This window comes from Eubalaena glacialis, chromosome 3, assembly GCF_028564815.1.
Source record: "Eubalaena glacialis isolate mEubGla1 chromosome 3, mEubGla1.1.hap2.+ XY, whole genome shotgun sequence".
NCBI classification, from domain to species: domain Eukaryota; kingdom Metazoa; phylum Chordata; class Mammalia; order Artiodactyla; family Balaenidae; genus Eubalaena; species Eubalaena glacialis.
Genome location: NC_083718.1, coordinates 180,430,690 through 180,447,391, shown reverse-complemented (window position 1 = coordinate 180,447,391; position 16,702 = coordinate 180,430,690). Strand labels below are relative to the sequence as shown.

The 16,702-nt window shown below is 54.5% G+C and overlaps 1 protein-coding gene across 5 annotated transcripts; it reads left to right on the top strand.

The window, feature by feature from the left end:
• Window positions 1-31: 31 nt before the first annotated feature.
• On the top strand, window positions 32-15,657 carry SLC66A1 (solute carrier family 66 member 1). 5 transcript variants are annotated; one of them, XR_009700557.1, is made up of 9 exons: window positions 32-100; window positions 4,866-5,077; window positions 9,848-9,977; window positions 10,636-10,723; window positions 11,338-11,480; window positions 11,652-11,744; window positions 12,326-12,427; window positions 14,692-15,212; window positions 15,440-15,657. XR_009700557.1 is itself a non-coding variant. In XM_061187046.1 (8 exons), exons 2-8 carry the CDS (start codon window positions 4,914-4,916, stop codon window positions 14,749-14,751), a joined length of 780 nt encoding a protein of 259 aa, XP_061043029.1. In that variant the 5' UTR covers window positions 32-100; window positions 4,866-4,913; the 3' UTR covers window positions 14,752-15,657. The 5 variants fall into 5 exon arrangements, 3 of the variants coding, with proteins under 3 accessions (XP_061043029.1, XP_061043031.1, XP_061043030.1); XR_009700558.1 differs by lacking the exon at window positions 15,440-15,657 and having other exon boundaries at window positions 11,652-11,821; window positions 14,692-14,761; XM_061187046.1 differs by having other exon boundaries at window positions 14,692-15,657.
• The last annotated feature ends 1,045 nt before the right edge of the window (window positions 15,658-16,702 follow it).

Here is a 16,702-nt window from a genome sequence, read left to right as displayed (position 1 = left end):
GGGGCGGGGCGGGGTTTCTGGTCAGCAGATGAAGGCAGGAGCTGGAGAAGGCAGGAGCTGGAGAACTCAGAAGCCGGGCGGTGGGGAGGCTCTAGACTTGGTAAGCCGAATTTGAGGCTGGGGCTGCTGTTCGGGACTCTGGGCCTTCCCTGCTACATCTTTCCAACACCCTCCTCCAGCCCCTGGATGGTCCTGGGGCTACTGCCCCCACCTCGGGGCGCGAGATCCTGGAGCGAGGCTCTGGGCTGGGATTGGGAGACCCTCGGCGGGGGCCCAGGTCCCCCTCCTCAAGGCCGACCAGCATGACCCCTCGGGCCGCTCTGACCTAGGACCTGGGGTCTGGGTTCCTTTTTCACCTCTTGTTCCCGGCCGACGGGCCCCTGCGTTTCTGACGACTTTGTTTTCCTCAGGGCGGGCCAGGGGAGGGGGCTTCGCGGCGAATGAGCGCTGACCCCAGCGGCTGCCCTGTTATTATCCCCGCCAAACAGGCGGCCCGTGCTCGGCTGAGTCACTAGGAGGGAGTTGTGACCGAGGACCTGGAGGGCTGGAGTGGGTGGTAGCCCTAAGGCGGGATGCTTCTCCTCTCAGGTGCTCCCCAGTTCTGCAGGGAGCCCAGATTGTCCCCTCCCACTCCATGCCTAGGACAGGTTTCCAAGTGTGTACATAGGGAGTCTGTGTTTGGAAGTATGAGGACTGACGCAGTCTTGTCTTTTCAAGGCTTACTGAAGCCTGCTGTTTGCCAGGAACCCTGTGGGGGGAGGGGAGAGAGCTATAGCCAGAACAGAATAATAGCCATCCCCGGTTATTCTACTGAGGGTTTAACCTGTGCCAGGCGCCATTCTAATCCCTCAGCCTGGATTATCTCATTTAACTCTGCAATTAGCCTAGCAGGTGGATACTTGCATTATTCCCCCGTTTTACAGGTTGGAACTCTGAGGCTCAGTCACTTGACCAAGAATTCATTACTAGTAGGCATCAGGCAGGTCAGTTCCAGAGTGCTTTCTCCTCAACCCTAGGCCATCCAAGCTCACAATTAGGTCTCCCATTCTCCCTTCCTTTCTTTGTTTCTCTCTCTTTCTCTGTCTCTCTCTCCCTTTCTTCCTTCTTTTCCTTCCTTTCTCTCTCCCTCTTCCCTCCCTCCCTGTCTGTCTGTCTCTTGCTGTTTTTTGAACCTTTACTGTGCAGCTGGTGTGTCTGGAGCCTAAGAATAAGTTTACAACTAGGGTGAAGGGAGAGGAGTGGGCTTAAAGGGCAGCAGTGGCTGAGGAGTGCGATGAGCATTCTTCGGGTTTGTGGAGGAGGGTAAGGGAAGAGGTGACAGGTGTTTTCCCGCCAGCTCCTGTGAGGCCCCTCTAAATTGAGATGGCAATTTAGAACTGGGTCTTAGTTTCTCTTTACTATGCCCTCCAGGATGAAAAGGCCAAGCCTAGGGGAAGATACGGCATGGACAGAAGTCAGGAGACCTGGGAATGACCGTCTGACCGTCTGAAGGCCTAGAGGGAGGGACAGGAGATGAGGGGGGGAGGGCAGTTCTTGGAGTACCCTGGGGCTCAGTCTCAAGGCATTTGGACTTATCTGGTAGATAAAGGTGGCCACTTGAGCAGCTTCAGTGGGGAGCATCTCTGTGACTCAGCTTGGGATCTGGAAGAGTTACATGGCTGTGGCAGCGGATGCCATTTCCAGGGCTGCCTTTCTTTTCTTTTTTTTTTTTAATATTTATTTATTTATGTTACGTATTTGGCTGCACCAGGTCTTCGTTGCGGCATGCGGGATCTTTACTTGCGGCATGTGGGCTCTAAGTTGCGTCATGCAGGATCTAGTTCCCTGACCAGGGATTGAACCCGGGCCCCCTGCATTGGGAGTGCAGAGTCTTAGCCACTGGACCACCAGGGAAGTCCCTCCGCCTTTCTTAAAGTGTGGTCACGTGCACAGAATACATGTGGTCAGAATCCACTGGGGGAGCTTCTTAAACCCAAGGTCCCTGATCCCCAGCTCTGACACACTGATCCTGAATTTCAAACATGTGCCCTCCATGATAACAAGGCACCCCTGAATCAACTATATACTTCAATTAAAAAAAACAAAAACAATAAGGCACCCCTGTTGTGGTCCTTGTCACACCTACAGACCTGGTCAACCTTTGTTGCAACCCTGGCCATCCATTTGCTCAGTGCTGTTGGACTAGGAGGCGGGCCCAGTCTCAGAAGCCAGGCCTGGGCCCAGGCTGGCTTCCTACTTGGGTCAGAACCCATGGGTGACAGGCTCTGTGCACAGTGGCCCTCAGGGGAAAGTGTCTTCTGTTCAGGGCTCAGGTGTGTCTCAAAGTATCCTGAGCCCCGAGCTGCACATGGACAGGGGACCACCCACCCAGGGCCCTGGGCCCTATGAGCCAAGGTACATCCCCCAAGACACCCCTCCCTCCTTCACTGGGCATGTGTCCACTTTCTTTCTTCCCTAACCTGGTGAAAAGAGGGAGTGAGAGTGACCTCAGGGTGCTTGAGATACTGGTCTCTCATTCTCAGTCACTACCATTGTGTCAGGCCCTGGGCTAAGAGCCTTATGTGCATTTTATCTATACAACAACCCTGTGGAGTCAGCCTCATTCTCATTTTATACACAGGCTCAGACTGTTACTTGCACAAGGCCACTCAGCCTTATCTGTAGAATGAGGACAGTTCCCCTCACAGAGAAGTTAATGCGGATGGCGGTACCCTACCGTGCTGACCTGCCGTGGTGTGTTGAGGCTCTACCAGAGGAGGCTTGGGGAAGTGGTCCAGCGGAGGGGTGGCTGGGAAACAAAAAGACTTGATTTGAAATGCCTGAGGCACCGCAAAAACCCAGCTCCTACCTGGACTGCGTGTTAACCTGGGGTGGCCTTGCAGCTGCTGGTGGCAGGACAGCAGATAAATGGCTCCAACATCATCTGTGCTGAAGGTCAAGGGGGCGGGGTCACCAAGGTACAGGAAGAGACCTTCAGCCCCCCTTTGCAGGGCCCCGGAGGGACTGCAGTGAACCAGGCAGGCAGTGACCTGGGGTGCCCTTGCCCCCAGCTCTGGGGCTCGCTGTTGAGTCACGTTAGAGCTGAGAGCCTAGAGCTTCCTAAGAAAAGCAGCTGACTCGCTTCCTTTCCCTGCCTGACGCTCCCAGGTCGCTGTGGCCTCAGCAGTTCCAAGGGTCCAGCCAGGGTGTCTCAGCCCATTCGGGCCAATGTAACAAAATACCATTTGTCTGGATGGCTTAGAAACAAACATTGATTTCTCACAGTTCTGGAGGCTGGGAAGTCCAAGATCAGGGTGCTAGTAGATTCAATGTCTGGTGAGGGTCCACTTCCTAGTTCATAGATGGCTGTATTCTCTATATGTCCTCACCTGGCAGAAGAGGCGAGGGAGCTCTCTGGGGTCTTTTTTATAAGGGCACTAATCCCATTCATGAGGGCTCTGCCTTCATGACCTAAATACTCCCCAAAGGCCCCACCTCAAAAATACCATCACATTGGGGGTTAGATTTCAACAGGACAGGAGGGACATAAACATTTGGTCTATGGCATTGTCCGTGGGGCATTGCTTTCTGAGGATCCTGGGTCTTTTGACACAAGCAGAAACTGAAGGTGGCTGGAGAGAGCCTCATCCCAGATGAGGAAAGCCCCTCTGAGTGCAGTGAGAAAAGGGGAAGCCTGCCTTCTGGCTGCATGAGACCCTGGGCAGCCCTGCCAGACCACAGGAAGGTGCCGCCGTTCCCAGGGACAGAAGCATGGTGGCTATGAGCACTTCCTGCTTGGGTGGCCCTGGCAAGTCACCTCCCCGGGTCCACGCGGACATATCAGTAGCCCCCACTTCATAGAGTTGATGTGCAGCAAAATGCAGAATGGCCTACATAAGGTGCTTAGCACAGAGCTGGTAAAGTGCTCAGCGATCAGGGGCTGTGATGATTCTGCCCAGCAGAGATGCTCCAGCAGCCCCACTTCCTATCCCTCCTCTGGGACTGTCACACAGGCTGTGACTGCTCTAGGACACCAGGTGGGGACTTCCCTGCCTGCCCCTGCAACCAGCCAGCTCCTGGCTTTGTCGGCAGTGAGAATGGGGAGGTGGCTCCGGACTCTGCCAGCAGGCGTCCTACACACGCGAACTGCTGGGAGAATGCGGCTTGAGCACGCCAAGCTTGAATCCCAGCCACGTGTGCAACTCACCTGTTCCTTCTTCGCCACTTGCCTCATCTGACCAATGTACTGGGGGACAGCCATACTTTTTTTTTTTTTTTTTTTTTGGCCGAGTCGGGTGGCTTGTGAGATATTAGTTCCCTGACCAGAGATTGAACCCAGGCCCCGGCAGTGAAAGTGCTGAGTCCTAACCACTGGACCACCAGGAGATTCCCAGGATAGCCATACTTTAAATGAGAGGATGTACTTAGTGGGCCTGGTCTCAGCAGACCCTCGCAGCGTGATTTGCAAGAAGAAAAGATTGGAAACAATCGAAATGTTCAAGAGTTAGGACAAAGGTGGCATTGTTTGAGGGCTCAGTTCTCTACACTAGATTTATGAACTCATTGAACCCTCACAGCTGTATGGGGGAGGCACTGTTATCGCCCCATCTTGCAGATGAGGAGACTGAGGCACAGCAAGGCTGAGTCACTTGCCCAAAGTCGAGGCGTTAACAGGCAGAGTGGGGATTCAAATGCACCTGTCTCTGACCACACATCCAGTGCCCTCCCTGCATATGTGGTTACTTTGATCTCTGTACTGATCGTGTTCTCTGGTTCAGGGGCTCAGTCCGTGCTGGGTGATAAGGCTGGAATGGGCTTAGAGTGGCGGGACCATGACTAGGACCCGGACCTCCCAAGGCTGAAGGCCCCTCTCTTGTTCCCTGTAGAGCCGTCGCCTGCCTCAGCACACCGGCTCCCTCCCTCCCTCCGAAGCCATGGTCTGGAGGAAGCTGGGCTCCAGCAACTTCTCCAGCTGCCCCAATGGCTCCAGCCAGTGGATATGGGACGTGTTTGGCGAGTGTGCCCAGGATGGCTGGGACAAGGCCAGCGTGGGCCTGGGCTTGATCTCCATTCTCTGCTTTGCTGCGTCCACCTTCCCGTGAGTAGCATCAGGGTGGTGGGACCAGGGCTGGGTTGCACGGGTGGGGCAAGTGCTCCTGGGGCTGCACCGAAGAGGGGCTCCCTGGCTGGCCTTGGGCCTCTCCAGACTCAAGGCCAAGTGTGCTCCCTCTCCCACCCCCACTCACTGACTTCCAGCCCACCCTGGAGGGCCCTACAGCGAACCTCACTCTAGGCCCCGCCTTGTGCTGGACCATGCTGACACACAGCTAATAATAATAACACCTGTTCAGTGAGTGCCCACTGTGTACCTAGCTCATTTCTAAGCACTTGACATGTCTTTACCCTATTTAATCCTCATAACCACCCTGTGAAATAGATACAATCTGTATCCCTACTTTACAAGGAAATAGAAACCCAGAGAGGTTAACTAACTTGCTGTGAATTGCACAGCTAGTCAGAGAGGAGGCAGAGGAGTGGGAGGGCTGGGGTGCATCGAACTTGGCCTCTGTTCTGTGACAGTCTGGTGGAGGACAAGCAGTGATTACAGAACAACATGGCCACTGCTGTGATTAGGGAACGCGGACACACTGTGACCTGGGCAAGTCCCTTCACTGCTCTGCGCCTCAGTTTTCTCATCTGTAAAGTGGGAATGTTGTTCCCTACCTCACAGGGTTGCTATGAGGATGGCCTTTACACACTGTACGCTCAGTCCCATGGCTGGGCAGAGGGGGGCCAAAGAGGAGAGGTGAGGTCAAAGAGGTCATCCAGGGCCCTGTAATGTAAGGGCATTCTCCACTGTTAGGAAATCTTATGCTGTTTCTCCTGAGGGAGAAAGATAACAGTTTAATTGAGAGATAATTCATATACCATTGAGTTAGCCCATTTAAATGCACAAGTCCAAGGTTTTAGTATATGCCCAGAGTTGTGTAACCATTGCCGCAATCAGTTTTAGAACATTTTTGTCACCCTAAAAAGAAACCCAGAAATAAATGAGTCATTCCTCATTTCCCTCTAAATCTCCCGGCCCCAACCACCAATCTACTTTCTGTCTGTAGATTTGCCTATTTTGGACATTTCATATCAATGGATCATACAGTATGTGGCCTTCTGTGACTGGCTTCTTTCACTTAGCATAACATCTTCAAGGTTCATCCACGTCATACGTAGCTAGTGTCAATACTTCATTCTTTTTTACATCCGAATAGTAGTTTGTTGTATGTGTATACATTTTGTTTATTCAGTCGTTCATTGATGGACATTTGGGTGGTTTCTACCTTTTGGCCAGTGTGATTAAGGCTGCTATGTATGTTCATGTACAAGTTTTAGTGGGGACGTGTGTTTACTTCTCTTGGGTATATACCTAAGGGGTGGAATTGCCGGGTCACATGGTAACTGTGTTTAATCTTTTGAGGAACTGCCAGACTGTTTTCCAAAGCGGTTGCACCATTTTATATTCCCACCAGCAGCGTATGAAGGTTCCAATTTCTCTAAATCCCCATCAACGCTTGTTATTTTCTGTCTTTTTTATTATACTATCCTAGTGGGTGTGAAGTGGTATCTCATAGTTCTGATTTATATTTCCTTGTTGGCTGGTGATATTAAGTAGCTTTCCACATGCTTATTGGCCAAATTATATTCTCTTTGGAAAAAGGTCTATTTAGGTTCTTTGCCCATTTTTCAATTGGATTATTTGTCTTTTTGTTGTTGAGTTATAAGAGTTCTTTATATATTCTAGATATATTTTGCAAATATTTTCTCCCATTCAGTGGGTTGTCTTTTCACTTTCTCGATGGTGTCGCTTGAAGCACAAAAATTCAAAAATTTGTTGATGTCCAATTTTTTTTTTTGGCCGCTCCGTGCAGCATGTGGGATCTTAGTTCCCCGAGCAGGGATCGAACCCAAGCCCCCCTGCATGGGAACTCGGAGTCTTAACCACTGGACTGCCAGGGAAGTCTCTTGATGATGTCCAATTTATGTGTTTTTTTCTTTTGTTACTTGTGCTTTTGATATGATGTCTAGAAACGATAGCTTAATCCAGCTAACAAAGATTCACCCTTATCTTCTAAGAGTTTTATATAGATTTATCCAAGTCTGACACCAATTCTGATGTGTTTTTTGCCACACCTTCAAGCAATCAACTCAATTCTTACACTATCTACACCTGAGACAGCCTCAGATCCCACAGGTTAGGGGCCCAGTCCTACAAGTCCCACAAGAGTGCTCCCTCCTCCCCACTTCTGGGACCAATCACAAGTCCAAGTTGTCACTTGTGCTTCTGACCTCCAGCTGTAGATCGGAGATTCCCCCCACCCCTCCTCAGGTTTGATTAGTTTGCTAGAGCAGCTCACAGAACTCAGAGGAATGATTTTTATGGAGGCTTTATTACACAGTCATTGGCCATTAGCGATTGGGCTCAATCTCGAGCCTCTCTCCTCCCCTGAGGTGGGTGAGGGGGGCGGGACAGGGGCCCGTGAGACGTGAGACCGAATGTCCCAACCTTCTAATCTTACTGTTGGTTCCCCTGGCAATGAGTCCTTATCCTCAGGTGACCTAAGGGCTTTCCAAAAGTCACCTCATTAACATTACAAAAGACAGCTTTTTTTCTCTCTTTCTCTCTCTCTCACCCCTTAGGACATTCTTAGGAGAGCTCTGTGCAGGGAACAGGGAAGAAGACCAAACATATATATTTCTTATTGTAAATCACAGTATCACAAATTAGCTCTTACACATAGAGCTTTGATTCAGCTTGAGTTGTATTTTGTATACGGTGTGAGGTAGGGATCCAACCTCGTTCTTTTGCATGCGGTACCCGGTTGTCCCAGTACCATGTGTTAAAAAGACTACCATTGGGAATTCCCTGGCAGTCCTATGGTTAGGACTCTGTGCTGTCACTGCTGAGGGCCCAGGTTCAATCCCTGGTCGGGGAACTAAGATCCCACAAGCCATGCAGCGGCCAAAAAAAAAAAAAAAAAAAAGACTACCCTTACCTCATCAAGTTGTCCCAACATGCTGTCTAGGGCTTGACATTTTTACTGACTCACCTTGTCCCAGCTGCCATACTAGATGTGGCAGAGGTAAGCAAAACCGACCCCATCCTTGCCTTTGTAGACCTTCTATTAGGGAAGGAGAACTGGAGGGACGGGGGAGAGACTGGAGGCAGGGAGGCTGTGTAAGGCATCCAGCAAGCAATGATGTCTGGGGGATTGGATAGGTGGCCCTTAGTAGGCAAAGCAGACAGGTCTGGGTGATGGGTGGAGGCCAAGGGAGAGAGACTCCCTATCTTGGGGTGAGAGCTTCCCCAGAAGCATGAGGAGCTGGTGGAGCTGGCTGAGACTTCCCCTTTCCACCAGGGCATAATGCCAGCCTTGCCTGGGCCTGGCTGATTAACCAGGGAGGGGGTGTCAGAGGTCTGGGAGAAGCCCCAGGTGATGGCAGGGAGGGCAGCCACCTTCCTGCTTCTCCTTAGGACTCGGCCTTTCCTGAGTGTGACAAAATCACTTTCCCTGAAATTTATGGAGGCTCTTCAAGTCACAGTATCCTAGAAGGGGGTTTACACAAGGCCACGGGGTAAACCTTAAGGGCCTTCTCCGGGCCAGGCCCATGCTGGGCACTGTCCCTTCCCTCAGGAAGCTTGAGTCCAGGAGGAACTGACCGATGCTGGCAGAGCTCCCTTCTAGGAAGGCCCTGAGGAGGAACTGATATTTCCTGAAAGCTACAGAGGAGGGACTGGGTGAGCCGTCTGCCGATGCAGAGTTTGGAGGAGGAGGAGGCCGTCCTGGTGAAGAGGTGGTGGGGGTCAGAGGCACAGGGGACCTGGGGGCCTTGTCAGGGTGTGCTCAGGAGGATGGGGGTTCTTACTGAACAGCAGTGGGAGGCTTTGAAGGATTTTGGCAAGAGAGGGGTTTTAGAGAGATCCATGAGCGGGAGGATGGAAACAAGGAACACAGGCTTGGGTGGGAGACCTGAAGAGCTGGGGGCGGGGCTCAGCAGGAGATGGAGGTGGAAGGACGAAGAACCAGGGCCAGGCCTAGCTTTCCTAGCTTCTGTCTTGGGTGGTAGGTGGGGTAAGGTGCTATTTAGTTACCTTTTACTAATTTAAATACATGCAAATGATTAAAGCGAAATGTAAGCAGCAGATGGCCATTGTGGAATGACTCAGAGCAGGACTGGAGCCTCAGGGTCTGGGTGTGAATCCTGGTTCCCTGACTTTTCCATCCCCAAAGAGGCCCATCAAGACTTGACCCCATGGCTTTGTAATCAGAGCTCGGGGAGCCACAGCCCCAGGCTTCTCTGTTGCCCTTTGAAGATAACAGGCCCATATTATCATCCATCTCCCCTGGAGATAGGGCAGCGCCCAGGCCTCGGGCCGTAGGGCAACCACCATCCTTCCTTCCAAACACCGCCCCCCACCACCCCCACCCCCACCCCCGCTCCTCCATAGAAGAGAGAACCCAGGGTCCCTATGAAGTGGTTCTCAGGGTCTGACACAAAACATCAGGACCCTGTAAAGTCCCCAGGTCCCCACCAAGAGACTGCTGTGGAGGAGAATCTATCATGCAATGGCTCTCTCTGGAAAGATGCATGTCCCATAGAGCTCCTGGCTTGGAAGGGATCCCCTGGTAAGAATCCCCAAAGGGCAAAGAAAGGCCCATGAGGATCCCGCCTGCGGGAAGGATCAGCTCCCAGGCGACCCCCTGTGCAGACGCCACCCCGGCCCCGCTATTCCGCGTTGGCTGTTCCCATTTTACCCTCCATGCAGTATCACAGCTGTCGGCCCCTGAGCACACGTCTCCCTCCTCCGCCACAGCCAGTACATCAAGGCCTGCAAGACGGGCAATATGGACCAGGCCCTGTCCCTGTGGTTCCTCCTGGGCTGGATCGGCGGAGACTCCTGCAATCTCATTGGCTCCTTCCTTGCTGACCAGCTGCCCCTGCAGGTAGGCCAGTCCCCGGGCTGGGTGGGCTGCCAGGGACAGTCTGCAGAGGCTTCCATCTTGTGAGGGCCCCATGCTATAGAGAGAGCCCTCTGCCTGCTGCACAGTGTGACAATGGGCTGTGGGCCTCAGTTCCACCATCTACAAAATGAGCACATCGAACCACAGGATGGCTGGGGTCTTTGACCTCTGAGGTGCTAAGATCCTGACTGAGCTTTCAGGGCATGGGGCCCTGGAGGAGGAAGGTTTTCCCTTGGGAGGCCCAGGTGCCATCATTCTTCTGTGGCTGGGTGGAGCTGGGACTCAAAATCAGGAATCTATTGTCTTCCCAAGGGGGGCTGTAAATTGCCCCTGTATCAGGCCAAATGGTAGTCTCCACTTAACCTCTGAGTCCCATTTTGTCCTGCCTGGTCATGCTAGCCACCGTTTCCTCCCTCTGCCCAGGCGGGCACCTGCCAGGCCCTTGCCTACCTGCTGTCTAGCTCTGCCAGGTGGGAACTGTGATCCTCTCCTTTCCAGATGAGCAAACAGAAGCTCCAGGAGGTGAAGCAACTTGCTCAGGGTCACCCAGCTGGGATGGGGCCGAGCTGCCCGGGTGCTGGGGTGTGGTCCCCGAGCCGGGGACTGCAGCCAGCGCCCTGGGCCCCCTCTTCTCTTGCAGACCTACACAGCCGTGTATTACGTCTTAGCTGACGTGCTGATGCTGTCGCTGTACTTTCATTACAAGTTTAAGAAACGCCCCTCTCTGTGTGAGTACGGGGATCCCTCTGTGTCAGGGGCCTGAGGGCAGCCAGGAGGCCTGGAAGCGTGGGAGGAGGAAGGTTTCCCATTGCTGGTGATAAACCAAACCTCAAAAAGGCTTCCTCCGGCCTTATCTGAAAGCTGGGGCCCTGATCCCCTGATGAGCCGAGATAGAGGGCAGTGAGCACATCCGGGCAGGACCACAGGGAGTCCCCTTCACTTAAGTTCTCTCATTCAGCAAACATGGCTTCAGCTGCTCCTCAGTGCCGGGCCCTGGGCTTGGAGCTGAGGAAACAAGGACACGGCACACAGGATTCAGAAGGGGCAGATCCAGGGCTGTACAAGAAACGACCCAGGCATCTGGGGGTGGGGCTGTCTCAGCATTTCCACACTCCATAATCCCCTTCCTGCCCCCACTGCCCTCATCGGTTTACCTTTACAACCTTAGGAGAAGGGTACTCTCATTATACCCATTCTACAGATGAGGAGTGAAAGCTCAGAGAGGTTAGGTCACTTGCCCAAGGTCACACAGCCACTGAGGGACAAGGCCAGGACTCAAAGCCCAGTCTCTCTGCCGCCACTCAGATCCCTAATCTCAGCTTCCCTCCTGCCTCATGTCCAGGGTCTCCCCCCATCAATTCTGTGCTGTTGTTCATCTTGGGAGTGGCGTGTACCGCCCCACTGCTGAGCAGCGCTGGCTCGGTGGCTGCCCCCAGGGAGGTCTTCCGGGGGCGGACGCTCTTGTCTGTGGAGCCGGGCAATAAGGTGAGGTGTGGGCACGCGAGTGTAGAGCGGGGGTGGGGGTCTGGCTCACCCCGAGGGCCCACCCCTGCGTGACCACGAGGTCAGGGGAATTGCCCTCCAGGAGGGAGCTGGGGCTCTCAAGCTGCACCCCGGCCCCTACTGAGCACTGAGCACCGTACTCTGCCCTCTCAGCCCTTCACGCAGCAGGAAATCATTGGCTTCATAATCGGCTCCGTGTCCAGCATGCTGTACCTGCTCTCCCGGCTGCCTCAGATCCACACCAATGTGAGCCGTGGGCACTGGGGCCAAGGGAAGAGGAGCCGGCTGGCAGCTCGGGCCCCTGGGTTAAGGAGTAGCAGCAGGTCTGGTCCACACTCACTGTTGGCTTGGGTGACTTAATCCACTTCTCCAAGCCTCAGTTTCTGCCTCTGGAAATGGGCATGAGATGCCTGCCATCCAGGGGTACATGTGACCTGCATGTGTCCCAGGGAGGTAGGAGGTCAGGTGAGAGCGAGGGGCTGAGAGCAGAGGAGAAGGTGGGGAACCAGAGATGGGGGAGCCTTGCTGGGCAGTGAGTCAGCGTAGGGCTGGGGAGCAGGCACCTTGGGGCGAGCAGAGTGGTGCAGCCCTAGTCTCCTGCGACCTGGGCAGGGGGGCCTGGGAGATGATGTTGGGACGGGGATGAGGAGTCAGGCCCTGGAAGGGGCTGGTCCGGGCACCAGGCCCACGTCGGACACTGGTCACACCGTGTGCAGTCTGCTCGGAGCATGCGCAGCGTGACAGGGCAGACGGACACATGGACAGTTACAGCCCAGAGAGACAAGAGGCCCGTTTGAGGTCTCTGACCCTGCACCCCTCGCCTCCAGTTCCTGCGGAAGTCGACACAGGGGATCTCCTACTCGCTGTTCGCCTTGGTGATGCTGGGGAACACGCTGTATGGGCTGAGCGTGCTGCTCAAAAACCCCGAGGTAGGCCAGAGCGAGGGCAGCTATGTGCTGCACCACCTGCCCTGGCTCGTGGGCAGCCTGGGCGTCCTGCTGCTCGACACCATCGTATCCTTCAGGGTGTGGGGGTGGGTGGGGTGGGTGGGGCCACAGCAGCCTCCACCTGCACGTGGCTTCAGCGTCCATCCATCCATCCATCCATCCATCCTTCCATCCTTCCTTCCATCCATCCATCATCCATCCATCCATCCATCTATCCATCCATCCGTCCATCCTTCATCCATCCTTCCATCCATCCATCCATCCATTCTTCTATCCATCCATCCATCCATCCATCCTTCTATCCATCCATCCATCCTTCCATCCATCCATCCTTCCATCCTTCCTTCCATTCCATCCATCCATCCATCCATCCATCCATCCATCCATCCATCCTTCTATCCATCCATCCTTCATCCATCCTTCCATCCATCCATCCACCCATTCTTCTATCCATCCATCCATCCATCCTTCCATCCATCCATCATCCATCCATCTATCCATCCATCCATCCATCCTTCATCCATCCTTCCGTCCATCCATCCACCCATTCTTCTATCCATCCATCCATCCACCCATCCTTCCATCCATCCATCCTTCCATCCTTCCATCCATCCATCCTTCCATCCTTCCATCCATCCATCATCCATCCATCCATTCTTCTATCCATCCATCCATCCACCCATCCTTCCATCCATCCATCCTTCCATCCTTCCATCCATCCATCATCCATCCATCCATCTATCCGTCCATCCTTCCATCTATCCATCCTTCATCCATCCTTCCATCCATCTATCCATCCATCCATTCTTCTGTCCATCCATCCATCCATCCTTCCATCCTTCCATCCATCCATCCATCATCCATCCATCCATCCGTCCATCCTTCCATCCATCCATCCTTCATCCATCCTTCCATCCATCTATCCATCCATCCATTCTTCTATCCATCCATCCATCCATCCTTCCATCCTTCCTTCCATCCATCCATCCATCATCCATCCATCCATCCATCCGTCCATCTTTCTATCCATCCATCCATTCTTCTATCCATCCTTCCATCCATCCATCCATCCTTCCTTCCAGTCCATCCATCCATCCATCCGTCTGTCCATCCATCCATCCATCCATCCATCTATCCATCCTTCTATCCATCCATCCATCCATTCTTCTATCCATCCTTCCATCCATCCATCCATCCATCCAAGAGTCAAACCTCCCATGTGCTGGGCACCCCTCTAGGTACCGGATCTATTTGTGAGCAAGAACAGAATGGTCCTTCCTTCAAGAAGCTCACAGTTCAGTGGGGAGGCAGACAGGATACACATAATCATAAATAATTACTTCATTGTGGTGCCACCGAGTAGCACAGAGAAAAACTGCAAGAGTGTGTGACCAGGGGGCTGTCTGTCCTGGTTTAGAGGCTCAGCAGAGGCCTCCACTAGTGCCATTGAAACTGCCCTGAAGGAGAAGTTAGGCACAGGCAAGGGAGGGATGTTCCTGGCACAGCTTGTGCAAAGGGTCTGGGGAACAGGGCATAAATCAGCCCATCCAGGCAGGAGGAAGGAAAGCTGCAATGTGGAGACACACACATGTGAATTAGAGATGGAAAAACTTGAGTTCAAATCCTGGCTCCCGGTGTCCTGTGTGACACAGAGCAAACCGTTAGCCTCTCTGTGCTTCCATGTCTTCATCTTGCTGTCTCACCAAGGTCATGGGGCAATTACATAAGCTAAGGTCTCTGGAAACACCCAGCACCGGACCCAGCACACAGTGAGTGCTCAGTAAATGTTTGCTGGATGGCTGAGCAGGGCATTATTTCCATCTCCTCTGGGAGGAGGTAAACGGGGCCCTTGTTTCGACGTTTGCAGAGTTCCTGGTGGGTGCAATGAGAGATGAAGAAAGTTAAGCTCTAGTGCCCCAAAATGGCCCCTGCCACTTGCTGAAACCCCCAGGATGCTGTAGGGTGAGAGGAGGGCAAGATCGTGGGGCTGGGGTCAGGGGAGGCTGCCTGGAGAGGAAGACCCAAGCGCTGGACTTGGCAGATAAATGGGGTTTGGCCGGTTGAGGGGTGGGAAGGCAGCAAGAGCAGAGGCCAGGAGGCCATGGCTGACCCTGCCCACCTGGCCGAGTTGCAGGGAGGGAAGAGGGCAGCAGTTCTGGATGGGGCCACAGGCCACCCTGGGGCGGGTCCAACCCAGGCTCTGCTCCGTTTGGCCTTGACGTTGACTCCTTCGGATCTCCATACAGTTCCTGATATACAGGGATGCCGCCACCTCATCAGAGCGCCAGCCACTCCTCCCCAGCTGAGCAGGACCCAGGCCAAGCCCAGGATGACAGGGACCTGCAGATGCCACACTCAGGAAGGGAGAAGTATGGGCAGTGACGGTGCTGCTGACCCTGGGCTGGGCCGTGGAGGAAGCTGGGGGTGCCTAGAACTCCTGGCCCGACCGCCTACCCCCAACACCTCCGAAACCTCGTGAGCTGACCCTTCCGGAAGCCCTGACTGACGGACTCTTCCAGGAGCAGGTCAGCCCCCAGGGCCAGCCCACGCCGCCTTGGGATTCACCCCCAGGGTCTGAGGCAACTGTCCCTGGAGCCTGAAGGGAGGAGCTGCAGCCGAGACCTCGCAGCTCAGAAGACAGTGCGGCTGCCCCTCGGCTCACCTACCTCGTTCTGCCTGCTTCCCCCACCCAACCGCCTGGGGAGGAGCCCAGCTCAGCCTGGTGCACCCTGGACTATACAGTCGACTGCAGATGGCCTAGTAAACGGTACTCCCAGTGAGGCCTGTTCTGGTGCTCCTTCCCCGAGGGGCCGGGCTCTGGGCTGCTCTGGGGAACAGTGATGGATGGGGATCGGGATCCCACCTACAGGTCCCAGGTGGGGGCCTAAGGGGTCAGGATATGGGAGAGCCAAGCCAGAGGGGACTGTGTCTGCTGGTCCGCCCCTGCCCAGCCTCTTGGGCCTCCGGTTTCTTCAACCTGCTTCTCTGTGACAGGCTCCACACCTGGTGGTGGGGACACAGCAGTGAGAAAGACACTCCTCCAACAGGATCCCTGCTCCGCGGTGCTCAGCAAGAAGCGGAATAGTTAAGGTTCAGACTTTGGTTCTGCATCTCAACTTCTCTGTGCCACAGTTACCTCATCTGTGCAATGGGATGACAGTATTACCACTTCATACGTCCTTCTAGGGATTAAAAAAAATGGTGTGATTATGGATGTTAGCCCTGAAGTCTGGCATGCAGTAGGAGCTCATTGAAGGTTAGCTTTTATCATTTTTAGTTGGAGGAGAAGGACAACCAGATATCCCTGGAAATCAGGGAGACCTTCCTGGAAGAGGTGACATGGCAGAAGGACAGGCAGGAGATAAACAGGGGGAAAGTGCCAGTGTTGCAGGCGGGAAGGGTGAAGAGGAGGGCAGGGCTTAGCCCTGAGCTCTAGTTCCTGTGCCCCAACCTTAGTTTGCCTCCCAGACCCCAACCTGAGTCCACTTTCTTCTTGACCACAACCCCATGGGTGCCTGAGGACGGAGGGGCCAGCTCCCCTCCCTGCTGGCCTGCTGTCTCACCTCCCCTCCCCCCCCACACACACAGCCGGTCCCAGGAGGCCCCCTAGGTCCCAGGAGCCATCGGGGTGGGTGGTGCCAGGTGCGGCTAAGGCTGGTAGGGAGGAGCTGGGCCTCAGTGTGAGCCTCTCTTTTAGAATCTTCCTCTTCCAGCCGCGGAGAAAGAAAGGAGCCCGGCCACAGGGCTGCAGCCTCGGCCGCGAGGAGATGCATGGCCCGGTTTGGTGCCACAAGTATTTGCCAAGCGCAGCTCTCCTCTCCACCCTGGCCCACGCTGTGCGGGGCGTCTGGGATGGGGGTGACCCAGCTCTGGTCCCTGCCCTCAAGGAGGGGAGACGGTTGCCGGGCCCTAGAGGGAAGGACTGTAACCGGAAGGTACAAAGTGCCGTAGGGATGAGGCGGCTCAACCAGGGAAGGCTTCCTGGAGGAGTGGCCCTGGAGCGGAATCTTGAGAGAGAGGGAAGGGTGTGTGCAAAGGCCTGGAGAAGGGAGTCAGGGCTGCTCCCAAGGTGGGGCTGGAGTGAGGACAGGATGGTGGGGGCAGGGCCAGCCGCCAGCGCTCATGGCAGGTGACCTGGTTTGGTTGAGGGAAGAGGAGGAGGGAATGAGGGTCTGGGGAGGCCAGGGAGGGGGGCGCCTCTGAGGTTCAGTTGGGCAGTGCGGCGAGTGGGGTGCAGCGCCTCAGCCCTCTCCTGGG